The 26,620-nt window shown below is 36.9% G+C and overlaps 1 protein-coding gene across 1 annotated transcript in view; it reads right to left on the bottom strand.

Annotated features, from left to right (window-relative positions):
* The window catches only part of DNAH8 (dynein axonemal heavy chain 8), a 318,214-nt gene that overhangs the window by 104,697 nt on the left and 186,897 nt on the right, over positions 1-26,620 (bottom strand). Inside the window, exons 59-72 of the mRNA XM_024766073.1 lie at positions 24,700-24,863; positions 23,295-23,487; positions 20,333-20,455; positions 18,662-18,792; positions 16,313-16,466; positions 14,848-15,012; positions 13,130-13,356; positions 11,177-11,295; positions 8,667-8,770; positions 7,286-7,462; positions 5,382-5,549; positions 4,644-4,859; positions 1,375-1,512; positions 67-194 (exon numbers count right to left, since the gene is read on the bottom strand). Of these exons, the coding sequence (XP_024621841.1) occupies positions 67-194; positions 1,375-1,512; positions 4,644-4,859; positions 5,382-5,549; positions 7,286-7,462; positions 8,667-8,770; positions 11,177-11,295; positions 13,130-13,356; positions 14,848-15,012; positions 16,313-16,466; positions 18,662-18,792; positions 20,333-20,455; positions 23,295-23,487; positions 24,700-24,863 (2,207 nt within the window). The remainder of the gene's footprint in view (positions 1-66; positions 195-1,374; positions 1,513-4,643; positions 4,860-5,381; positions 5,550-7,285; positions 7,463-8,666; positions 8,771-11,176; positions 11,296-13,129; positions 13,357-14,847; positions 15,013-16,312; positions 16,467-18,661; positions 18,793-20,332; positions 20,456-23,294; positions 23,488-24,699; positions 24,864-26,620) is intronic.

The raw sequence follows: 26,620 nt of genomic DNA, 5'->3' as shown, positions 1-26,620 counted from the left end.
AAAGAGGTGGCCTTTGGGGTGATGACTAAGAAGGAAAGCAATTATATCAAAGACCAAATTTTATACCTATTAATCTGAGCTTTGAACTCTTTGCTTTGCTGAGTCCATCGGACTTTTTCTCCACTCAATCCATCGATGAGGGCGGAAGCTGCCTGCATCTTTTTCCGGCACATGTCAGCATCATTAAGCAAATCCTGCATTCATAAATGGAGAATGTCTCAAAGAGCTGCTTAAATTGCTTGATCAAACATCCATTATATTCACACATAAAAATACATGGAGGAATTTCTTACTTTGCAAAATAAATATAATCTAAAAATATAGTGTCAGTAAAATTTTACATATTAAATTCTTGTAAATCATTCATAATATAGTTATTTTACCTTACGAAATTTCAAGAAGAGCCATTTTGTAAGAGAGAATCCAAATCACATAACTTAAATAGCATTTCTATTAAATATTCTCAAAACAATAAATATACCTTTTTCTTGGATTTAATAATAATTTTGAGTTCTTTGCAGTTTACAAAGGATTTTTTTTCCCCAGAAAAATCCTACACGACAGTAGTATGCTGAAGCCAGCTTGTATCAGCTCAAAAGAGTCAGTTGTTACACTTTTCAGAAAATTTGTGAGCTGGTGTTAAACACAGCCATTATTAAAATTTAAATTACAGTATTAAATTAAATTACATAGCTCACAACTAAATTACATAAATTTATGTTAAAGGTAATAAATAATCAAAATTCATCAATTCCTAGTTATTTACTACATTTTCATATTATCTATACTCTTGAGGTTAAGTTCATTGCATCTGCATGGTGGAAATAGTATATAATGGCATGCTGCACCTTTTCCCATACATGCGTCGTCTTGTCACATTGACGGCTTAAAATGGACAGTGGCAGGGGGTACCTAGACCACAGAAATCAGCAAACACTGCAAATCAAGGCCTTCTTCTCCCCCTAGCCTCCACCCTGACAAGCTGATTGTTGAACGTTTACCAGACCACCACTGCTTACAACCTATACCATAAGGTTGTAGCTTTATCTGTATTTAACAGATAAAGTTCGTCAATCACCCCCAACTGCACAATTCATAAGTGACTGAACTGGATATCAAACCTAGTTTTCTGACTCCAAAGTCAAGACTCTTAGGTATGACATCACAGCTTCTTCTTATAGAAAATAATTACTAAAAACAGAAAAAAAGAATGTGGAGTGTTGAAGATCCAAAATAAGCAGACATAGCCAGTGAGCAAGGGCGTTCAGGTAAATATTTTTTCAGTGTAAACATTTGCTGGATTTCTAAACACAACACATACTTGTGTAACATTTCAGTACGTCTTATTAGTAATTTCTGTGTATTTAATCTCACCATTTTCTCATTCATTGCAGCATCAAATTTGGCTTGCACTTTATCCAGCTCAGCTTGCTTCTCATCCAGCAGTGCCTGGGCCTTCCCCAGTTCAGCGTTGGCAACTGCTAAACGGCCCTCCTGCTTGGCCAAGTTAGCCTTAAAAGGAAGAAGATGTGATTAGTGTAGAGGTGTATTAGTGCTACAAAACATTCGTGCTTTTAATTGGTAAATAATAGCATAAGTTACTACATAATTTTTGCCCTATTTGGAAGTCATCTGTTTCGTTGTCTTCACCTGGGGAAGCAGAGAAATTTCATTAAAGTTCATTTTTTTCCTTTTAATTATTAATGTTCAATATGGAAATCGCAGAAATGAATGGGAAGGAGAAAAAAAAATTACTCATGATTTTACCCAGAAAGAGTCTGTGAGTATTGTGTCAAGAAGTGGATAACTAGCATTTTGATTTTTTTTTTCACTTAGAGTAATATAATTTCCTCACATCCTTAAACACTTTTTCATGAACATTAGTTATATGGCTGCATAATATCCCACAATTTGGATATATCATAATTTACTTAACTTTTGCCTTACTTTTAGACATATCTTTCTCCCCTACTCCCCATTTTTATGTTATTATTATTTTTAATTTATTTTTGGTTGCGTTGGGTCTTCGTTGCTGCATGTGGGCTTTCTCTAGTTGCAGCGAGCGGGGGCTACTCCTCGTTGTGGTGCATGGACTTCTCACTGTGGTGGCTTCTCTTGTTGCAGAGCACAGGCTCTAGGCATGTGGGCTTCAGTAGTTGCAGTACGCAGGTTCAGTAGTTGTGGCACATGGGCTTAGTTGCTCCACGGTATGTGGGATCTTCCCGGACCAGGGCTCGAACCCAGGTCCCTTTCATTGGCAGATGGGTTCTTAACCACTGCGCCACCTGGGAAGTCTTCTGCCCATTTTTAACTATTATAAATAATGCTGTGATGAATACTATTGGGTATGTAAACATTTAGGATTGTTTTCTTGGTAAAGATTTTTTGAAGTGAAATTACTATAACAGTAGTTTTTCCTCTTTCTCTAAGTCCTATAGCATGATACTTATGTTTCTTATAAATTTAAAGTAATTAATCAGTAAAGTAATATAGCCCTAGAGCCTTCTGGGGTTGAAGTTCCTTTGTAACTTTCTTATTTTCTTTCTCAATATTTGTTTTTTTGAAATTAGCTATTTTTCTCAGGAAATTTTAAGTTCATTTAGATTTTCTAATATATTTACAAATAACTTTAGATTCTGCTTTTTAATTATTTAAATCTATAATCTGTAATTATATGGATTTATCTTTTATATTCATTACATATCTCATATATATATATATTTTTTGCAAAGCACCAATTCTTTAATTTTACTACTTTTTTCTAATTTTTAATGTTATTTTTATTAGCTCTTTCTACTTTCCCTAAATTGTCTCTGTGTGTGTGTATGCTTATAAATGAGTATATATATACTGGAGTGTTTAGTTTCTTTGATTCACTTAAAGGCTGAGAAGGTAGCATTTTGGCCGCATCACAAAAGCTTTGGTAACTAGCTTTTTGTCATCATTTTCTAAATAGAAATGACTAGCTTTTTTAAAAAAAATAAGCATTTTATTTTTATTGTTATAGTCAAAGAATGAGGTCTCAGAAATTTTTGCTTTTGGGAATTGAATCAAAGTCTTCTTCTAGAATTGAATATCATCAATTTTTATAAATGTTTCTTGGACACTGGAAATAATTTGATATTCTTTGTTCATATGAAGAAAGTTCAATGTAGCTATTCAACTTTAAAAATAATATAGTGCAAAATCTCTATATAATTATTAATTTATGCCTACTCAAGACTGGCTACATAAAAGTGCAAAATGAAAATGCAGAACCCCTTGTTTAAAAATTAAGAGGGTGATAACAGAGCATTAAGCCAAGCATGGTCCCTTCTAAAGCTGGCCCTCTGCCTACCAGACCTGTTGTGGATTGATAGCATATGCCACAATATCAAATTACAGGATTTTCTTTTTTGTTAAAAAACTCCACTTAAACTATTAATGGATTTTGCCTTATGTAACTTGACGCTATTTTATTTATCGCATAAAGCATTATTACAATTAAGTCTCACTGTGGATCATAATTTTTATCAATAAAAATAACTGTTCTTCTAAGTGCTTATTTTTTCTTGAATTCTACATTTATAGTAACATTTCTCTCTTGGTATCTTTTTGTTTGGGTGTGTTTGCTATATTTGCTCATCATTTCCCTTTGTTAAAACTTTAAATTTTCTCAAAGCTACCTATGTGCAGAATTTAAAGAGGCAGCCATTTCTACAAGGCTTATTAGAAAACAGTAACCCTCTGCCACCCACCCGCTCACCACTTTCCATGCCACTTTCAACAAAGTGGAAAGAGCAACCACTTTCAACACTTTTAGCTTTATGGGACAGGCTGGGGGGCGGGGATTGGGGGTAGTGTGTGTCTGGGTGATATATTTTATGAATCCTTTGCACTCCTGAGAATGTATTTCTGTTCTCTCAGACATAAAGGACAATCTGGCCCAGTATAGATGGGGTGTGTGTTTGTGTGTGTGTGTGTGTGTGTGTGTGTGTGTGTGTGTGAAAGAGACAGAGAGAGTGTGTGTTTATCCCTCAACACTTAAATCGCATCCTTAAGAATGTCTTTTTGTCTTTTGTTCCCATTAAGGGCAGCTTGGCCAGCGACTGAATTCTTGGACCCCAGTAATTTCCTCCTCAGTACTCTGCATATGTTTTCCATTATTTTCTAGTATTTAGGGTTGTGGCAAGTCTGTGCACATCCTGATCTCTACTCTTTTGTAAGCAACCTTTTAAACTTTGTTTCTTAGATGCCTATAAGGTTCTCTTCCTGTCTTTGAAATTTAAAACATTTCTAGGTGTTGATCTTAATTTTCATAAGTTTTGTTTGGAATATCGTAATCAAATTCAGTCCCCAAACCTAATCTCCAAACTTTAAAGCCAGTTTTCTTTCATGATAGCTCAATTATTATTCCAAATAAGTTCACTTCTAGTTTAAGTTAACAAGTTGATTTTGGTTTCTTGTCTGCAAGGCCAAGAAACCTGTAACAGATATAAAAAGAATGAGAACTTGTGAGGGGACATACAGAGAAAAAGAAAAATTTGGTAACAGAGAAACCTACCTTTATTAGACTACATTATGCTTTGTCTTTTAATGGCAGCAATAACGATGAATGATTTTATTAAGAATTGATTTACTGGGAGAAGAAGGGAAACGTTTACCTTCAGAGGCAACACTTCTCTGTTGACACCATAAAATGTTGCCATAGCAAGTGTCCAAGACAGCAGACCAGCCACGTTCCCACAGACTTTTTTGGCACTTTCAAAAGTGTAATCATCCATGTTAAAATATGGCTGTAGTAACTCAACAGTCTCTTCATTTATTGTGTCCTTGGGGAACTGCTGAAGGCTCCACAGGAATCCCGTCGCACTCATCAACTGAAAAATAGTATTACAGCCTGTAAGCTCTGGAAGAAAATGTGTACTTTCTTCCTGAGTTAGTATGTACTTCTAAACTGAATTTTTTTTCAAAGAAGTAATAATTGATTTGCTCTGAACATACAAATCAAGACTATGGGAGTAGTCAACCGAAAGCTGTAAATTGCAGGTTGTCTTCCTGTTTCCATAGTGAAGAGTAAAGAAGAAAAACAATGGAAGTTTCCCATCTAGTGAGTGCATCTAAATGCCCCCAACCACACAAACCCCCCTTTGGAGACTGGGTTGGGATGACATCAAGACTATGTCAATACTACCTACAGGTTCTGGACAGATTTTATAAAAAGAGGGCATTCAGCTTTAAAATCTTTCCCCACTTACATTTTTGGAGATGCAGTTTAAGAAAAACTCTTCAGTACACAATGACTGATTATTGTCTGCCAGTGTGTCTGGTCTATATTGAGTATCCTGGGATGTGGACACCTGGTACACCCCATAGGACTTACAGAGATAGATTTTACTTACTTTTAATGACTCTCCCCATGATGGCTTGCAGCAAGGTTTTTCTGGATCCATAGTGACAGGGTCAATTTTCTTTTGAAATAGTAACAGAACACAGTCCATGATTCTCATAATAAGATGAGGGGGCTTTGCAAGTTTCCTGACTGTGGCAATATCATTTGGCTTGATAGTCTGTATTTAGGGTTAGGGATCAGAATATTTTTTGTTAAGTAGTATTCCTAGTCATGTGGAAATCTCATACTTTTAAATAATTAAAGTGGAAAACTTTAAAACATATTTTCTCCCCAATCCCTGACATTATCTCCTCAAGGGTTTGCGTTCCAAGATAATGGCTCTTTCATTGTTTAAATTGGGCTTTCTGTTTCTCTGTTTTCATTTTTTCCCCCCGTAGCCCTCAATGAATTGCTTTAGTATATCACTACCATTCATTGCCCACCACCCCAGACCTCTGTTAGTAACAACCATCATTAATGTGTAACATTTAGATAATCTGCATCTTCAAAGCACAGAATCTATATTATATGGATATTAAAAGAGGGGCAAGGTCCTGAATATCAGAAACCTCACCTTCAGTTTTCATTTTGAGGGCTGCCCTGTCTATGGAAGGGAGAGGAATTCGAAGGAGACAAGAAAAGTTATTGTAACATATGGCTCATAAAAATATTTTTGGAAGTTTCTATCTGTGAGCTGGGTTTGAAATAAGATATTACTTGACATTCAAGTCAAGAAGGACTGGGACATCATATGATCAATAAAAAACTCCAGTGATCAGTCTCTTGTGTGTTATCATAGGACCCACAAAAGGAGTTAGGGGGGAGAATGTGTCCTGGTCATTGTCATGATTTTATTAAATGATGATTCTAAATCTATTCATTTATTTAACAACTACAAGCATTCTCCCGTATAAAACAAAAGCACACCAAAAACAGCCCTGTCCTCAGAATCCTCCAAGGAAAAGAGAGAGAAAACACAATTACCCTAAACTATGTTTATTTGCCATGTTAGAAGTATAGGAGTTACAGGAAAACAAAGGAGGTCCAGAAGAATTGAAAACTTTCTGGAAGGGGTGAGATCTGAGCTTGGTCTTGAAGACTGACTCTTACTAGTTAGTGAAAGTTAGGAAAAATAGAAAGCATTCCTGGCAGAGGGAGAGACCCATTTAAAGGTAACAGACCATGATTACTGCAGAAGCCTGTAGCTGTTTCTGTATGGCTGGATCATACTGTGTGCAGGGACAAAATGACAAGAGATAAAATTGAAGGGGTAGACAGAAGACAGGTTATCACAGCAGTAGCACTAATATTTATTGAGTACTTCCTATGTGCCCAGCAAACTATTCATTACTTTTAATGCTTACATTGATCCTTCAAGGATCAATGAAGAATTAGAATCCTGACTGAGACCCAAGAGAGTTAAGTAAATTTTACTCCAGATCATCTATCATGTGGTCATGAGAGGCAAATGGAGATCTTCTTGCCTCACAGCTGTGGATACCTAGCTCGGGACTTTAATCCTAAGAGCAATGGGAACCACAAGGGGATTTTTCAAAAGGTTGAAGGCTGCAAGACATAGGCTAGTTGGGATGCTGAAGGAACTGAGAAGGCTCTCTAAAGAATCTGAGTCCCTTTAGGCTACAGTTTAAGCCAATAATCACTAGCATTATTCCTCGGTTCTCATGGAGAGCTGATTTGAGAATGAAAATCAGTTATGGGAAGTAAAGACTTAAAAAAGGTAGAACTTAGGAAATGTAATCAACAGAAACATTTGTTTCAAGACTCAGAAATTCTAAATCACATTAAGAATTCAATTCAGTTTTCTGATTACAAAAATTCCACAGTTAATTTCATGTAACAAAACATGGTGCCTGCTAGGACTTGTGTGGCGAGAGAGAACAATGCACTGCTCACATTCAGGGCTGCTTCTGCTTCTTCCAGTGCAGGTCTAGCCGCCTCGAGCTTGGTCTCAGCTACTACTTTTTCACTATCAATTTCATCCACTATTTTTTGGGCTTTGTCTTTTACTTCCTGCACTTCATTTTTTACTTTGGCTGAAGCCTGAGCACTTACTGTGACTTCTGCTAATACCTGTTAAATTGAGGAAACATATGAGGGTAAATATTAGAAACCTTTCCAGCACAATTTACAGATCTGAGCAGTGAGAGAATATTTATTCAATATAATGTAAAACAAGAGTAAGAGCAAATTTATTCCCCATCTAAGTTGTCTATATTTTAAGGTGTATTAAATACACCTTTGAGCAGTCTTGCAGTCTTCTATTTCTTAAGCTTCTTTGAGGCAAGAGTAGAAACCTTTCCAGCACAATTTACAGATCTGAGCAGTGAGAGAATATTTATTCAATATAATGTAAAACAAGAGTAAGAGCAAATTTATTCCCCATCTAAGTTGTCTATATTTTAAGGTGTATTAAAGTAACTCCTTTGAGCAGTCTTGCAGTCTTCTATTTCCTAAGCTTCTTTGAGGCAAGAACTATATAAATAAATATCTTAAGCTTTCAGAAAAATGATATTTCTATTCTATGTAATTTCTAGAAATTTAAAACTATTTAACGTCAGTGCAATAGAATAAAGTCAGAAGTCCTATTAAGCCTCATGTAATAACAAAAAAAATAGCTAATATTTATTGAGTGCCTACCATACGTCAGGGTGCTAAGTGCCTACCATGTGTCATATCCTAAATGTCTCTCCTATGCTCTCTCTCTCATTTCAGTAACTGGCTAAGGGTCAAGACTTAAGTATCCATTCTTAACTGACCCTCAGTGAGTGGAAGTTGAAAGCGGTCTGAGACTGGGGGGAGGAGTTGTAGATAAAGGAGCAGCCACACATATATCCCTATCAACTTGGGAAGGGTATCTTTAAACAAACAAACAAACTCAACCAACGCTTCTTTTTATCCTTTTCCTTCCTCGACACAAACTTCAGATGGGACTTGGGTTATCCCAGAAACCTAGAGCATGCAGGGAACTTAAAGAGAAGACCAAATATAACTTGCAGTCAAGCAGAAACTTCCTAAACAGGACAGAAAACAAGAGAGACAGACAGAACCAGGGGAGGAAAAATAGTCTTAGACCAAGTAGAGGATATAATAGTTTAGGTATGACTTGGTATAAGTTAAACAAAAATGTCTAATGGTCTTTGTAAACATTATCTCACCAGAAATAGTCTGTCGGCTTATACCCTGTTTACTTTTTCATAACATTTTTAAACAATGCTTTTTTTTTTAATATGGAAAAATATTCCTCACAGTAGTGATAAAATAAATGCCAACTCACTTCATCTGCTTTTACAGATGCCACTGCCAACTCCTTCTCCTTGACTGCAAGATCTTGGGAGAGTTTTGCAACAGATTCACTTGCCTCCATCAGCTTATCAAGACCTTTACAAATACACACATATACACTGAGTATATGACTACCCCCTCATCAAACATTTATTCAGTATTTACTACTTACAAGGCACCATAATTTGCACTATAACAAACACAAAATAATTATGGACAAAATGCTTTAAAAATATACATATTTTAGGAGCAATGATACTGACCATATTTCTGAGAGCTTCATCAGGAAATGAAGAAAATAGCTCTGACTGAAGAATATCATCTAGTCACATTTAAGGGAAAGTCACATTGCTATAATGAGTAAGCTGAATTTAGCCAGGGAACTTATTTGACAAACTTATGCTTTCATTGGCTTTGTAACTATCATTTTTTTTGCCTTTGAATCATATTGCAGCTGACATGGCAAATGAGACAGATAATATATTAACGTTCTTTGTGGTTCTCTGCTATAAAAATGAAAATAACCGCTAAAACTTCTGCAACAGGCTCTGAGAATCTCAGTGCTCCAGTGAAAAATAACTGGTTAACTAAATTTCTCACATTCCGACTGGGCTCTAGATGGAGTGGTGTTGGTAAGCATTTAGCATCAGGGTCTGGGGTGAGGGCACTCATTTGTATGGTTTCCAGTTTCTGTGGTGTAAATACTCCCACCATGTCTGATTTCAAGCTACCAAGAGGTTCTCAGTAACACACCATTATATAATATTTCTACCACACAGATAGAATAGAAATAATAATGTTCCTCAAGAACCTTAATAAGAGTAAATTAAAGTAAAAATAGCTAAGAAGTAATGAGGTTTGAGTATTTATTGCCCTCACTTTTAACATAACTAATTTAATTGTAAGTTAATTAATTTTTAATAAAGGCTGTGTTAGCAACCAGATCATAAAATTCCTAATTTAACCATCAGTTCTCATGAACCAGTGCAAGTAGCTTCAGCACACCCCTGAGTCTAGAGCATCATATAGACAAGCTTCAAGAAGGTGAGTATTTAGAAAGACAACAGAAGAAAGTTTCTCTCATAGGGTTCTTATCATCACCATAACTTCACAGACCTTTATGCTTTGTGACCACGTTCTGTGAAGACGTGAAAAGACAGCACTAAGGTGTTTTGGATTATTTGGGCCAAATGCTTTCTGGACATAAAATCGGTCCCCATTTACACTTTTCCTGCTTATGCTACATATACTAGACACTCAGAAAATCATTGCTCACGTAAACTCTCTTTTTGTTTTTATTTGTTCATTTTTGTTTCTGTTTTGTCTTTTTCTTTGTTAGAAATTTGAGAAGCATTAACATGGCAAAGTTTACACAAATTGAGGGAAATTGTAATGAAACCAAAAACTGAAATCGTGGTGTTCCCAAGGGCGGGCTTTTGCCCATCTGTAAGCAGCAACTCAGCGACTATGGTGACTCGCTGACCAACAGGGTGGACCCAAAGTTGAAGGAGTTGAATAAAATGGTTCTGGAAGAAAAACAGCCCACCTCTATCACAGCAGCTATAAATAAAATGTGTTAGCTATAATATAGAGAACTGTCTTCCCTTATAGCTGGTGAAATTAGTTTTACTACTTTACAGTCAGTGTCATTTGTATATGTGTGCACACAGAGGTCACATACATGGTATATACGAACAGAACAGATTCCTTTTTTTTTAATTTTTATTTTATATTGGAGTATAGTTGATTTATAGTGTTGTGCTAGTTTCAGTAGTACAGCAAAGTGATTTAGTAACACATATACCTCTTCTTTTGCAGATTCTTTTCCCATAAAGGTTATTGGGTAGAGTTCCCTGTGCTATATACAGTAGGTCCTTGTTGATTATTTTATATCTAGTAGTGTGTATATGTTAATCTCAACCTCCTAATTTGTCCCTCCCCTCCATCTCTTTCCCCTTTGGTGACCCTAGTTTTGTTTTCTAAATCTGTGAGTCTGTTTCTGTTTTGTAAATAGGTTCATTTGTATCATTTTTTAGATTCCACATGTAAGTGATACCATATGATATCTTTCTTTCTCTGTCTGACTTGCTTCACTTTGTGTAATAGTCTCTAGGTCCATCCATGTTGCTGCAAAAGGCATTATTTCGTTCTTTTTTATGGCTGAGTATAGATTCTTTTTTTTTTAATTATCATGTAACATGATATTAGTTTAAGGTGGACATCATAATGATTTGATATATGTATGTATTGCAAAATGATCACCTCAATAAATTTAGTTAACATCCATTAAAAAAAACAAAATAAAACAGCCCACCTCTGTTTAGATTTTTGTCTGCCCAGAGTTTCTTGACAGGTCAAAAGACCCATAAGGGTATCCCTCAAAATAATGTATTACTAACAAGAAAATCAATATTTTGTTCTCAAATACAACAATATCCACCAAACAAAATATTGGGATGCCTATCAGACAAGCCCTAAAAGATAAGATTCTGTTCCACTTACCAATATTCATACGTTCAGCTTGTTCATTAATATATTTCACCTTTTCAGCATAAATGTTTTTATAACCATTTATAAATGAGAGGTAAGACTTGGGAGTCACGTGTGCTCTTCGGCGGTATCTGAAAGCAGAAAAGAAAAAGGATCTTCACCTCTATCATTCTGACATCCTCTCCTAAAATGTCAATAGAGACGCTCTTCTCACTGTGAAACCAGTGTAATTCTGGAGAGTGATTCACTAGCAAGAGGGCAGGAATTGTGAATGGAAACCTAGAGGTGAGGCGGAAAGAACACTAAATCTCTAACTGATGTTTTGACTTGACCCTATGCCCGTTCTGGGCTTCTGTTTCCTCATCTGGAAAACTGAGAAAAGAATCACTGCCCTACACCTCCCAGAATTTTGTGAAAATCCAAAAATAAAGCAGCTTATGTAAACACACTTTGTAAGCTTTAAAATTCTGTACAAGTAGTAGGGATAAGTGGTTGAAATGAACTTGTGCTGAGATCCGTTTTCATTCACCTGGTATTTGCTACACACCTCTCCTCTGCTAGAAACCCAGGCTTACAAAGGTGAGAACCGATCTCTCCCCTAAATCGCTGGATAGACCTTGCAATCAGGCAGACTCGGTTCAAACATTCAACTCTCTATGGGCTTTAGTATAATAATTACATTTAACAATAGAAATAAATAAAAGGAACAATTTTATACAGGAGAAACTCAAGTCAAAGAAGAGATCTTCACATACTATAAAATTATATTTTTATATTAAATCAAATTTATTCTATATTAAAATTTCACTTTTGGAGTTCTGAAGATTTTTAACATTAAAAAAATTTTTACGGACTTTGGCATACATATGACTATTTTTAAAGCATTATATAAATATTGCTTTCAGAATAAACTTCTACAGCCTAAGAGGATATGAAAACTTTGGAAAATACACTGAAATTAAAAAAAATAAAGATGTAGGTTTTTGTAGCTCCACAGTTGATGGTAGTAGGGGTGGAGTTCAAGTTAAGTAGAAAGAAAATCTTCCCAATGGAGAGGATTAATACACACGGATTTACCAAGAGAATCTGGGAGATGATCTAGAATTATTTAAGAGGATGGTCCAAGTATGGATTTAGATAAAGAAAATGATACAGGATAAACAAACTTGTGAGATAGGAACCCCCGACCCCCTGGAAAATCAATTAAAGTGTTACCCAGACTCTCTATGCACAAAAATAGGCCTAGTCTTTCTGGGAGGTTCTGCACTCCCTAAAGCCTGTGCATTAACCCTAAGGAAGAAGCCCACTGTTCTAGAGACCCAGGGTGGCCCATCTTTATTCAGAGCAATAGTACACAGCGACTATCACACTTTGGGAAAAAATGCTATATTCTTGAACTGCCTACACCAGCTTTCACATCATGAACACCATTTCTGCTTTTAGGGACTGGACTGTTCTGCAGTCAATTAAAATTTAGCTTCATAATTATTTGGCATGACAACATGGATAAGATTAAATGATGCAAATACAAAACCTAAATGTTCCCTTAGCATAAGGCAATAATGAAACTTTAGAAGAGTGGACTTCTTTAATCAAAATAAATAATGCACTTGAATAAGAAACTAATTTTAAACAGTTTATAATGAATTATTTTAAGTCATTTCCAAAAAAATTAAATTAAGCAAATGAAATAAAATGATTTATTAAGCGTCTGTTACTTTGAGGTCTGGAGGGAAAGAGATACTTAAGTATGGATACTAGTTAATTTTTAAATCTCGCTTACTTATCATCGTTTCTATACGTAATCACTAGAACATCAAAGCAAGGAAAAATATCTAAGTGGGATTTAGCTGGGATTTCGTGCTCAATCACTATGACGAGTCTCTTACTGGATGTTACATTTAATTCCTCTTTGGAGTGAACTTTGTCTTTCTGTAGTTATCATGCTTACGTAATGTCACTTACCTTTGGAAGTAACTTTCACAGCTCTCTGAAACCATGTCGTGAAAGAGGCCCATTGTTTCTACAACTTGTCTTTTGGTGTCACTAGAACAGACGATACTATAGCCTGAAATGAAATAGGAGGCCACCGCAACCAGAGCCTCCTTCGGCCAGCGACTGAACCAGTCCATGGTGCAGCCTGATATCAAGCCAGGAAATTTCAAAGAGCGAGCACGGAACTTCTCACCAACCTATCGACAGAAGAGTAAAAAAGCATTAGAAACACGCAAGGATTATAAGTCAGCCAGAGGGACGTTTATATATTCTGAGCCAATAGCATATGACACCACAAATTTTTTTTCAGGAACCTTCTTGGGCTGCATTAATATGTAAATTAAGTGTCCAGATGAAAGGAAGTAATATTTCCACACTCTCCCCGTCCTAAGACTATATCTGTTCGATTCTAGGAGCTACCTTTTAAGAGGAAACTGACAAACCAGACCTCTTCTAGAGCGAGATGACCAGGACCGTGAAAGGCCTGGACACTAGGGCACGTGAGAGCAGCAGAAGAAACGGAAGGTGTTTGGTCTAAAAAGGGAACGACTTAGGGGGTCTGCAAAACTTTCTCCAAATATCTGAAGAGCTGTATGTGGGAGAGGGATCAGGTTCATTTTATAGGGCAAATAGAATCACAGGGAAGGGACTTCCCTGGTTAAGAATCCGCCTGCCAATGCAGGGGACATGGGTTCGAGCCCTGGTCCGGGAAGATCCACATGCCACGGAGCAACTAAGCCCATGCGCCACAACTACCGAGCCTGCACTCTAGAGCCCGCGAGCCACAAAAACTGAGCCCACGTGCCACAACTACGGAAGCCCGGGCGCCTAGAGCCCACACTCCACAACAAGAGAAGCCACCGCAATGAGAAGCCTGTGCACCGCAACGAAGAGTAGCCCCCGCTCGCCACAACTAGAGAAAGCCCAGGCACAGTAGCAATGAAGACCCAACGCAGCCAAAAATAAATAAATAAATGAAAAAAAAAAAAAGAATCACAGGGGAAAAAACAAAGACAAAATTCCACTGTTTGTAAAGAAGACCTTTCTGGCTATCAGACTATCTAAAAATTAAGCAAGTTGCCCTATAAGTTAGTGAGATACCTCCCCTTCCCCCCAAGAGCAGAGCTGCCCAATGGAACTTTCTGTGATGATGGAAATGTTCTATATGTGTGCTTTCCAGTATGGTAGCCACTAGCCACAGGTAGCTATTGAGTACTTGAAATGCAGCTAGTGGGACTGAGAAATTGGATTTTTATTTTTACTTTATTTTAACTGAGCACAATTTAAATGGATACACATGGCTAATGGTTACTATACTGGACAGCACAGTGAGACAGAGACATTCAATCCTACGTCAGGGACATTCTAGATGGTATGTCTATATTGGAGGTAGAGCTGAACAAGACTACATCACCAAATCCCTTACAAATCAAATAATCTCTGTCTCTAGGTAATGAAAGTTGTAGGCTAGGCAATAATCACTGATAAGATGAATATTTTAAATTTTCACACTTTGGCATGAGATTTGGGTCAGTGAAGATTGTTGTTAGTAAAGAGTTGATTTTAATTCAATGTAACAAGTGTTCATTTCTGACAAATCATCTCATCAGCGAAAGTACATTCAAAGAACTGAGTACATTCAAAGAAGTAACTCCTCCTACACAGACATCAATAAAATAAAAACTCACTGGCGAAAAGCAGAGAACAACATGCAAGTTCTTCCTTGATCTTGAAATGAAGTATTCATACAGATTATCAAAGGTGGGAGGATGGCGAGGTAGCTCCCTTTTCATCACTGATATCAGCCCTTGGGTGATTTCATCCATCTCATCCCGTGCAAACAAACTGGAGATCTTTGAGGAATAGACAAGAGAGTGTTCAGTATCTTAAGAGTTCCCAACAGCCAATGCACTGCCGAAGTCTGGTCCTTCCCCTCCCCTCCCCTCACATGTCAGCTCTTTTCATATTTTTTCCTGCATCTCCACAATCAAATTCCTAGTTTGCCAGAGATTACAAGAGTGCAATTTTTTATTCATTAGCTCAATCAGGAGCAAATTATGTTTCCTTTGGCTCAAATAGCTATTACCAAAAAGCCATCTCCTCTACTATTCCAATCATCTCTTTAAATGTCCAGCGATGCCCTCTGTTCTGACTCACAGTCAGTCTCAACTCTGGTTCCAAAGTAGTTAACTAGATCATGCACCAGTAAGCATCAATACACACCACTGTGAAAGGAAAAGTTCACACGGCAGGTCTGACCTTGAGAAGGGTGTGCTTGCAGGGCTGGCCCTTGCTTGGCATCTGGGAGCTGCTGGGCTTTTGGAATGTCTCCTCCATTACTAATTGATAAGGTTGTTCCACTGTGCCTAGACTATTTATACAAACATTGGGATAGATGGTGAACATCTACTTTCCTTCTGGGAGTCTGGAATTTTGGCAGTAGTGGCCGGGCAGAGAATGACTTACACAACCAGCTCCCAAGAACACCTTGAATTCAGAGTCTCATGTGGGCTTCCCGAAACAGAAACAGCACATGTGTTTCTGCACTTCACTTCATGTGGACAGAAAACACATTCTGTATGGATGCTTTAGTGAGAACATAGTAAGTATGCACATGGATTTCCCCAGACTCCCCCAATGTGTCTTTTTCTTTACTGATCCAGCTGTGAATCCTTACTGTGTGGCTGTAATAAATCTTAGCCATAAGTCCAACTGTGCTGAGTCCTGTGCAAACTAGTAATGAAGTACCAGCATGTGGGTGGTCACAGAAGTGCTGATATAAGTGGTGTCAGCAGTGGGGACACAAACATCTACTTACTTAAAGTTAGTGGAACTCTTTCAACCATTCTATACTCCTGATTATTAGATAGATAGATAAATTTTGCTTCTCCTAAAATAAATTATAGGATCCAACTGAAGACTGAAGAGACAAATAAGGAACCATATTTAAAATGGAAGAAAGCATATAAAATATCTGGAGATGAACAGCATTAATTTCAGAGAAACTTCAAAAAATCTATTGAACCTTATGCATTAATCATTTCTAAAATGAAAAATGTGTGCTAAAAGGCCTCACTTCTGAAGGGTTCCTGCTTTTTCTATTCGGATTTACATTTTTAAAATACAAGCTCTTTCTCTGCTTTTGAGACATACCTCCCCTGAAGATAGCAGGTTGTTGAGATATTCTAGAAATGCCTCATCTTTTATTTCATTGTCAGTAAAGATAAAAGTGATGCCTTTGCCATCAGCACCAGCAACTTTGTACAAAGCTTTTAAATCCTCTGTTAGGTTACTCACATTATAAGACCTAAAAAGAGAAGTGGCAGGAAGTTTTAAATTAAATATATATATATAAAATCATAATTTATTTCAAAACACAATATAATCCATGATAATTAGAGCATAATCTGCACCTGCTCCAACAGATACTAAGTAACAGTGCCTGCCAGAAAACACAGAGCTAAATAGCTACATGTTACCACTCTACATAAATAGGTTTTATTTAGTTTGAGAAGTGAGAAATGGGGAATTTACCAGAAGTGGCTCAGGAACAATAACTGGGAACAGGGAAATGAACTTTTATTCTCTACAGTCGGACAGTCCTCAGTAACAGATTTTTTTTGCCCAACTGAATATATGTATAATATTTAAAACTACTCTGAAATTTGGGTGAGCTTAGATTGGTGAGAAAACAAGATAAATTACAAATAAAATTAATGATGAATTACATAAAGTGGTCATTTGCGTGTCTTACTAAATGGCTAGATTCAGAGAAAGCCTTCAGAAAAGGATGCATTATGCGATGAGATATAAATAATAGAAGTGTTACAATTATGTGGTTACGGATTATGAAAAGAGAAGATCTTGGTCTTTTGTTTTTTTTTTTTTTCGTTTACTCTGTTTCCTGCAAAAGGAATGTGCTACCAGAAGCCACGTGATGTGTAAAAATAAAGCAGACATTTTCTTAAGTGTTGCATATAAAGCCGTGTGGGTAGATCGATGAAAGGGATTATAAAGACAGCTTTATTTGAAGGAGGCTTCACAGTGCAGGTAATAGGGAGTTTTGTGTAAGCCATAGGGTCTAGTGGAAAGATTATGGGCATTGAAACCAGAAAGACCAGGGTTCAAATCCCTGCTCTGCAGCTTTAGAAAAGTTCCTTCACGTTTGTCAACTTGTTTCCTCATCTGCAAAATGAAGATAATTACCTATTTGTAAAGGTTTTTGTGGGCATTAGAGATGATGTAGCATACGTATATTTAAATGAATAAATAGCCTATTTTTAAACTAGGAGTGCCTTAGAAGTCCTTCTGGGTGGCACTTTAGTTTAAAACCTTGTAGACCTTGGCAAAAGGAATGCCATCAAAAAGAGACCGTGTGTCCTGTCAAATAATTCCCAAGGGCGAGAATTCATTAAAAAGGGAAACTGGTAAGTTAATTTGCTGAGAAGTAGCTGCACCTATGAGAGCAACACAGCCCACATCCTTCCTCAGAGGTGGTGTGGCCTGGTGCTGTTAGGGTTACCCTCTCACTGACCAGTCAGTTAAGTCACAAAGCCATTTTGCTCATTTTTAAAAATTAAACTGACTGTTAGGTATTGCTTTTGCAATATATAGACACAGTCATAGCACACCCCTCTCTAGGTCCTGACCTCTCTCACTTCTTTCTTTCATAGCTAAGCTTCTTGAGGAGTTTCTAAACTTATTATCTCTGCTTCTTCACCTCCTTCATGCAACGTGGCTTCTGCCCCCATCCAACGCACTGAAAGTTTTGAAACATTAGTCACCACTTTTCATGCTTTAATTTAATCCACAGTTTCAGGCTAATTCTCTACTTCCTGGGTTTCTGGAAACCACCCCAGGTTTCCTCCTCTGTCTTGTCTCCTCACTCACTCCCCCTTGCATCATTATACCCAGGACTTCTATCTCTAGGAGTATCCTCAGATATGTACAAAAATATTCATAACAGCTATATTTGCAAAAAGAAAACCCCACAAATGTTTATCAGCAGTATACTGGATAAACAAATTGTGGTAATATGTGGTAAAACGGAAGGCTCCACAGCAATACAAATGAACAAACTACTGCTACATGTAGCATCATGGATGAATCTCACAAACAGTGCAAGCAACAGAAATTGGACACAAAAGAGTAAATCCCATATGATTTGACTGACATAAAGCTAAAAAATGGGCAAAATCGATCAATGGGCTTAGAAATCAGAACATTGTTCCCGTCGGGAGGGTAGTGACTGGGACGGGACCCTGAGGGGTACTTCCGGGTGCTAGTGATGTTTTATTTCTTTATCTGTGAGCTAACTACATAGGTGTACTTACTTTTTGACACCCATGATTTGTGTACATTTCTTTATGTATGTTACACTCAAATACAAAATTTACTTGAAAAAGAAATACAACGAATTGTTGTAAATTTTTAAGTAAACATTTTACTCCAGTGAAATTAACCATAGAAGAAAACATACCGGCGTGTTTCATTTTATCTTACCTGGTTAATGTTATCTGGAATATTTGATACCCAGCTATAAAAGAAGCCAATCTTGAAAGACTTTGTTTTCCCGAACCACCAACACCCACCAGCAATGCATTTCCACATGATGTTCGGATTATTCGTGAAATCTGTTTTGAAACAAAATAGTATATATTTGAAAATAGAATTCAACTGTTTATATTTGCTTGCACTAAATGGGTCCAATGCTAGAACCACATGCTTCTAGACTACATCAGACTTTTTCCTTTAATGCACAAGGTTCCATATTGATTTATGCAATTCCAGTTCTTTCCTTGCCCATCTATATTTACATCATGAAAAAGAGAACAAGTTGGCTTCCCATCTCCAATTTCAAAACTATTTCCCGTGTGTGTGTGTGTGTGTGTGTGTAATTTTATTATTTTCAGACTCGATGGATAATGGAACTGCTCTTCCCAATCTGTAGAAAGAAGTTTAGAATTGCTTTGCTTATTATCATCAGTCTAACACACTGACTTATGTAGACACCTAGCTCTACAACAAATACTACCTCTATCATATCTCTGCCAATGAAAAATTTTTTAAAGTACCAAAATTCTACTTAAAATGGGGCAGGAAGACATTTGCAGAAAAAAAAACTTAGGGAAACAGCCTTTAGCCTTACGTTGCTTTTCTATGGTTGATACCTTCAGGGAGGATAAGGCTCAAATTGTGGCTCGAATCTTATGCAGGCCAATTGGAGACATTGCTAAAAAGCTGTCTTTTACATTAATGTCACTGATTAGGAAGAAAGTCTAGACAGATCACTAAATTCATTATCACTAGTACACAGAATTTTTTTTAATTCAAGTTTTACAGATGGCAGACACCTTGATATGTATCAATTCTATTTTCAATATGTTAATCACTTATGTGGTTTTGCACCCAGAACAGGGTTCCAGGCCCCCAAGAGCTAGTCACAGTGGGTACTCGATAATACTTGCTGAATAGATGAATGTGAAACAATCCTAGAGCACCTGGAAATTCACTGGTTTTGTAGAAGGTGATTCTGTAATAAACACAGAGTTAACTGCCTCCTCTTCATGAAACCTCCCTATCCTACTTTGTTGGAGAAACTCCTTTTTTGATCTACAAATTATACAGATAAACAACTCCTTTCTGCAGCCCTTCAGACTTGGATCAAGCCATGCTCCTTTTCTGGTGCTACCTCTAGTTGGTTTCTATTTTTTATCAGTCCTATACACCCACCTTTCCCCTTTCCCCATCAGTTTGCCCATAATCTGTAAGCCAATCATGAAACTGACATTTTTTTAAGCATCAACTCTTCCTCCATGGGGAACAGGATTCCCATCACATCAAAATGTAATTTGAGGAGGGAATATTATTTTCATAGGGTTCTCCAGGTTGCTGTCTAGGAAAGTAAAACTCTTTGACTCAGCGAGTCAAAAGCTCTGAACACAAAACCCATCAGTTTGCCCTTGAAAAACATTTGCTTCCATGTAGGTGGATTCAAATAAGTGGTTTCTGATTAAGCCTTTGTTTTGTGAGACAGTGAACTGACTCAACCTATAGACTCTCTTCTATACACTACCCAATACTATATATTTATTCTCTGAAAAAGTTTATCTGTGAAATTTACAAAGGTTTTATATGATCTATTTATATCAGTAAACAGTCAATAGTTAGAACCTTAATAAGATGAGTCATTGCATCTTTAAAAAACACCAGATCAAGAGATGTTCCTCTAATGATATCATTGAACTGTCTCTGGTAAAACTGGAGTTTTTCAGACAGAAATTCAAAGGATGGTACCTATGGGTGGGGGGAGAGAGAAAAAAATGATATTTAAGATGCAAAATTTAGGAAAGCAGCAATTGTAAAGACATTCAAAAGTAATTCTAAACAAAATTTTTTTAAACCTAAAGGATTTCCAAAAATTTGTCATGGCTTAGTCGACTTTTAGTTATTTCCATTTTCAGAGGTCTGAAACCTAACTGGTTGGTTTCCAGTATGAAGTCATTCCTGACCTCTTCCTTCAATAACCCTAGCACTTGGGAAAACTGGACAGCTACATGTAAAAGAATGAAATTAGAACACTTCCTACCACCATACACAAAAATAAACTCAAAATGGGTTAAAGACTTAAACGTAAGGCCAGATACTATAAAACTCTTAGAGGAAAACATAGGCAGAACACTCTATGACATAAATCACAGCAAGATTCTTTTTGACCCACCTCCTAGAGAAATGGAAATAAAAACAAAAATAAACAAATGGGACCTAATGAAACTCTTTTGCACAGCAAAGGAAACTATAAACAAGACGAAAAGAAAACCCTCAGAATGGGAGAAAATATTTGCAAATGAAGCAACTGACAAAGGATTAATCTCCAAAATATACAAGCAGCTCATGTAGCTCAATATCAAAAAACAAACAACTCAAACAAACAAAAAACAAACAATATCAAAAAAAAAGCTCAATATCAAAAAAACAAACAAACAAAAAACAAACAAAATGGGCAGAAGACCTAAATAGACATTTCTCCAAAGAATATATACAGATTGCCAACAAACACATGAAAGGATGCTCAACATCACTAATCATTAGAGAAATGCAAATCAAAACTATGAGGTATCACCTCACACCAGTCAGAATGGCCATCATCAAAAACTCTACAAACAATAAATGCTGGAGAGGGTGTGGAGAAAAGGGAACCCTCTTGCACTGTTGGTCAGAATGTAAATTGATACAGCCACCATGGAGAACAGTATGGAGGTTCCTTAAAAAACTAAAAATACAACTACCATACGACCCAGCAACCCCACTAGTGGGCATATATCCTGAGAAAACCATAATTCAAAAAGAGTCATGTACCACAATGTTCATTGCAGCTCTATTTACAATAGCCAGGACATGGAAGCAACCTAAGTGTCCATTGACAGATGAATGGATAAAGAAGATGTGGCACTTATATAAAATGGAATATTACTCAGCCATAAAAAGAAATGAAACTGAGTTATTTGTAGTGAGGTGGATGGACTTAGAGTCTGTCATACAGAGTGGAGTAAATCAGAAAGAGAAAAAGAGTAGTATGCTAACACATATATATGGAATCTTAAAAAAAAAAGTGGTAGTGATGAACCTAGGGGCAGGACAGGAATAAAGATGCAGACATAGAGAATGGACTTGAGGACACGGGGAGGGGGAAGGGTAAGCTGAGACAAAGTGAGAGAGTAGCATTGACATATACACACTACCAAATGTAAAATAGATAGCTAGTGGGAAGCAGCTGCATAGCACAGGGAGATCAGCTCAGTGCTTTGTGACTACCTGGAGGAGTGGAATAGGGAGGGTGGGAAGGAGGCGCAAGAGGGAGGGATATAGGGATATACGTATACATATAGCTGATTCGCCTTATTATATGGCAGAAACTAACGCAACATTGTAAAGCAATTATACTCCAATAAAAATGTTATAAATAAATTAACTAATTAATTTAAAAAGCTAAAAAAGAACCCTAGCACTAACTCCTATCTGTGGTAATTAAGGTTGTAATATAACAAATATATTTCTCAGCTTTTATTTGCCTCTTAATATTGCTTATGGAGCTTTAAAAATGGACAGAACCTTTACATTGTTTATGTAGTCAAATTATTCTGAAGTCAATATTCACGTACTTGTTTTGTAAATTGCTTCTCTCCATCTAATTCTTTGACCTACATGCACTTCAGAACTACTGTGTTACGTGACCCTCTTTTAAAAATCTCTTTGGAGTCTTGTTTCAAGCTTCATTAAACCTATACGTTAATTTAGGGAAAACAATGTGTTGCCATTTAACCAAGTAAAGTTTTATCGCATTTATTCCTAGATATTTTACAAATTTGTTGCTGTTGAATGAAATACTTTTATGTTGTATCTCCTGTCTTGAGACTGTTTGGCAAGAGATGGCAGCCTTTTTCTGTAAAGGGCAAAACAGTAAATATTTTAGGCTTTGTGGCCCATGTGGTCATTCAACTCCACCACTGTAGCGCAAAAGCAGTCATAGAAAACATGTTGTGTTCCAATACAACTTTAACTCTGAACAATGAAATTTGAATTCCATATAATTTTCATGTCACACAATATTATTATTCTTTTGATTCTTTCTACCCATTTAAAAATATAAAAACCCTTCTTAGCTCATGAATCTAACAAAAAACCAGCGGTAGGCTGGATTCGGACCACTGGCTGTGATTTGCCCACCTCTGATATAGACGATAGTTACATAGTTTTATATTTATATCATACTTGGTCATCTAACGGAACTCTTAGTAGTTGAAACAGATTTTCAATTCCCTTGGATTATATTAAGAGATAATCATATCATCTGCAAATAAGGATATTTTTGTTTTTTCCTATCTGATAATTACATCTATTTTCTTTTTTTGTCATTTTTGTTGCACTGACTAGAACTTTCAAACCAATATTAAATAACTGTGATAATTGTACGTGTACTTGTCTTATATCTGACTTTAATGGGATTTCTGCTAAATTTCACTGAAATTAATATTTTACTTGGTGTATGATGACACGAATCATAACATATAACTATCGTGCAAGTTACGGCAAATATCTGGTTAGGTAAGTGATCCAAAAAGCTGAATATAAATACCAATTCATAGATTTTGGGCACTTCAAACACAGTGTCTTCGGGTTCTTCTCCAGTTGGTTCAGGCATCTCACAGAGAAAATCTACGAAGTATGGTTCAGGAAGAATATATGATCCCACATCTGGGCTAACATTTTCTTCAACTGCACGAATAAGATGTGCATTGAACCACTGCTCATCATCAGGAGTTATAAATCTGAAACAAAAACACAGAAGTAAACGTGCAAAATAGGAAGCCATCTTTTCTAGCTGAACATGGTTTCAACCCCTCTCCACCTCCTCTCAGCCCCCATCCTGTATCTCCATTACCTCAGAACAGGGAAACAATATGTTCTGCCTTCTGACCAGAGGCAGATGTAACCCCAACCAAGAGAGCTATAATATTGACCGTATCACTTATAGAAAATACTGACAAAGAGTCTCTCCTTGGCCAAACTTAGGCTCTTCTGAATCCTCTTCCCTATTAAGCCCCAATTTTGGACTTCCATGTCCTCCTTTGCACCATCTAATTTTAGCAAGAATCCTGTTAAATCCATTTAGCCAGAATCCTCCCAGACCTCCCTTATTTCCTCTTAGTACTTTCGCATCCACCAAACTCCTCCATCCTGTTCCTCAGTTATAAATTCCCACTTTTTCCTTGTTGTATTTGGAGTTGAGCCCAATTTCTCACCCTTACTGCAAAACCTCACTGTATAGGCCCTACACCTCTCATGACAGTCTTGAATAAAGTACAAGAGTCTTATTGTTTCAACAAGTGTCACAAATAACTTTTTTCTTTAACAGTATAGATGAGTCCCATGGGTGAGGTTCAGGGTCCCTAAAACTTGCAATAGAAGCATAGAATTGACAGTCAGTAGTGGGTGAGCATCCTCTTTCTAGGTTTGTGGGCACACAGTATATGAAGGTCCTTTTCAGACGTATGACTTGAGAAGGGTAAGGGAGGAAGAAGTGGGACTAACACCTGACAGATACCACCTACGTGGGACATTGTGGTAGGCCCTTTACAGCTTCGTAAGACCAGCATTGCCATCATATTTTATAGAGGAGGGAACAGAGGCTCAGAAAGATGACTAAGCTTATGTACCCGATGTCACCATGCAGCAGAGCTCTCACTACACAGATCTCAAACTTTTTAGAAACTATACCTAACAAACTTTTCCTCTGAATGTTATCAACGTTCTGATAATGTGGTTATTTTTTTAAATGTCCTGTTGATATAATACTGAAGGAAATTGGCAGAGCGTTTTCCCACCAGCAGGTGGGAAATGACATCCATGCTTCACAAGCCCCAGAGCAATTTAAGATAATCCTCCTTTATTCTACTTATTAGAGCAGATAATGCAGAAATTATTCTAGTAGTATAAACTACTTATATAGTACATTTAAACTCAAGCACTGTGATATACACCTGTCTGCAATTACTCTGTTGCACTCGTGTTTGAAAAGTGACAGGAGAACAGGAATTGAATCACACTCCTCGGCTTTTACGGTTAACATTCCTTGCCAAATTCTGGAAAGATCTCGCAGATTGAAAATGTAATGGAATTTAGAAGGAGTAGGCAGCATCTTCACCTAGAGTTGGGAAACAAAATGTAATACTCTCAATTTACTTTTCAGATAAAACGAAAAGCACAAGAATGGCCACCATCAAAAACTCTACAAACAATAAATGCTGGAGAGGGTGTGGAGAAAAGGGAACCCTCTTGAACTGTTGGTGGGAATGTAAATTGATACAGCCACTATGGAGAACAGTATGGAGGTTCCTTAAAAAAACTAAAAATACAACTACCATACGACCCAGCAATCCCACTACTGGGCATATACCCTGAGAAAACCATAATTCAAAAAGAGACATGTACCACAATGTTCACTGCAGCTCTATTTACAATAGCCAGGACATGGAAGCAACCTAAGTGTCCATCGACAGATGAATGGATAAAGAAGATGTGTCACTTATATACAATGGAATATTACTCAGCCATAAAAAGAAATGAAATTGAACTATTTGTAGTGAGGTGGATGGACCTAGAGTCTGTCATACAGAGTGAAGTAAGTCAGAAAGAGAAAAACAAATACCGTATGCTAACACATATATATGGAATCTAAGAAAAAAAAAAGTGGTAGTGATGAACCTAGGGGCAGGACAGGAATAAAGACGCAGACGTAGAGAATGGACTTGAGGACACGGGGAGGGGGAAAGGTAAGCTGGGACAAAGTGAGAGAGTGACATGGACATATATACCCCACCAGTTGTAAAGACATAGCTAGTGGGAAGCAGCTGCATAGCACAGGGAGATCAGCTCGGTGCTTTGTAACTACCTAGAGGGGTAGGATAGGGAGGGTGGGAGGGAGACGCAAGAGGGAGGTGGGCAATATGGGATATATGTATATGTATAGCTGACTCACTTTGTTATGCAGCAGAAACTAACACACCATTGTAAAGCAATTACACTCCAATAAAGATGTTTAAATAATAAATTAATTAATTTTGTAAAAAACCTAAAAACACAACTGCTTTTAGAATGATTTTGTTTCACAGTTCCTATTTTAAATAAAACAGGTTGAGTAAATAAACTAAAATAAAGTTTATATTTTTGTCACAGCATTGATGGGAAAAAAGACACATCATAAATAAACCAGCACAGAATTTAAAAGACCCTAAGACCTTGAATAGGATGGACTGAAGAATAATGCCCTGGATGCAGACTCCAACTCTTTTGTTCTACCACCATGAGCTGGCTTTGAACAAGCCACTGTCCCCTGAGTTCTTAAAAATGATCTGATTTGTAGGAATAAGCATTCCTAATCATTATTAACCTTATTAGTGTGTATACGGAAATACGTCATAACAAAACACTGAGTGTGAGCTGGCTGTCATTCAGTTAAGAATAATGAATGTTCACGTCTAAAGTCAATAATGATCATCTTCTATAGATGGCTTTGACTAAGGTCCTGAGTGCATTTGGATTTCCACAAATACATTCGTGTATCATGATCTAGATTTCACTTATGGATCCAAACTCAGTCAACATGCTTTCATGTATCTGTATATCTGCAATAAATGGGCAGGCAATTCTGACATACTGCTATAATTACTTGGTGGTTTTTGTGAGTTTTGCTTGTTTGAACACTAATTTACTTATTTCTACCCACTTCTAGAATCCAAATAGGCAAAGCTATAACATGACACAGTCCACATTCTTATAAAGAGAGGTACCAGTTAAGGGATAAATTTGAGGTGTTAGGTGTGGGAAGTACTGCTGGCCAAGTGTAAAGATTGTAGTTGATACCATCAGCATCATTTTTTTTTTTTTTTTTTTTTTTTTTTG

The sequence above is a fragment of the Neophocaena asiaeorientalis genome, unplaced genomic scaffold (assembly GCF_003031525.2).
Source record: "Neophocaena asiaeorientalis asiaeorientalis breed wild unplaced genomic scaffold, Neophocaena_asiaeorientalis_V1.1 scaffold46, whole genome shotgun sequence".
Taxonomy (NCBI): Eukaryota; Metazoa; Chordata; class Mammalia; order Artiodactyla; family Phocoenidae; genus Neophocaena; species Neophocaena asiaeorientalis.
Note: the sequence above shows the minus strand (reverse complement) of the source record. Positions and strands in the feature narration are given on the sequence as shown.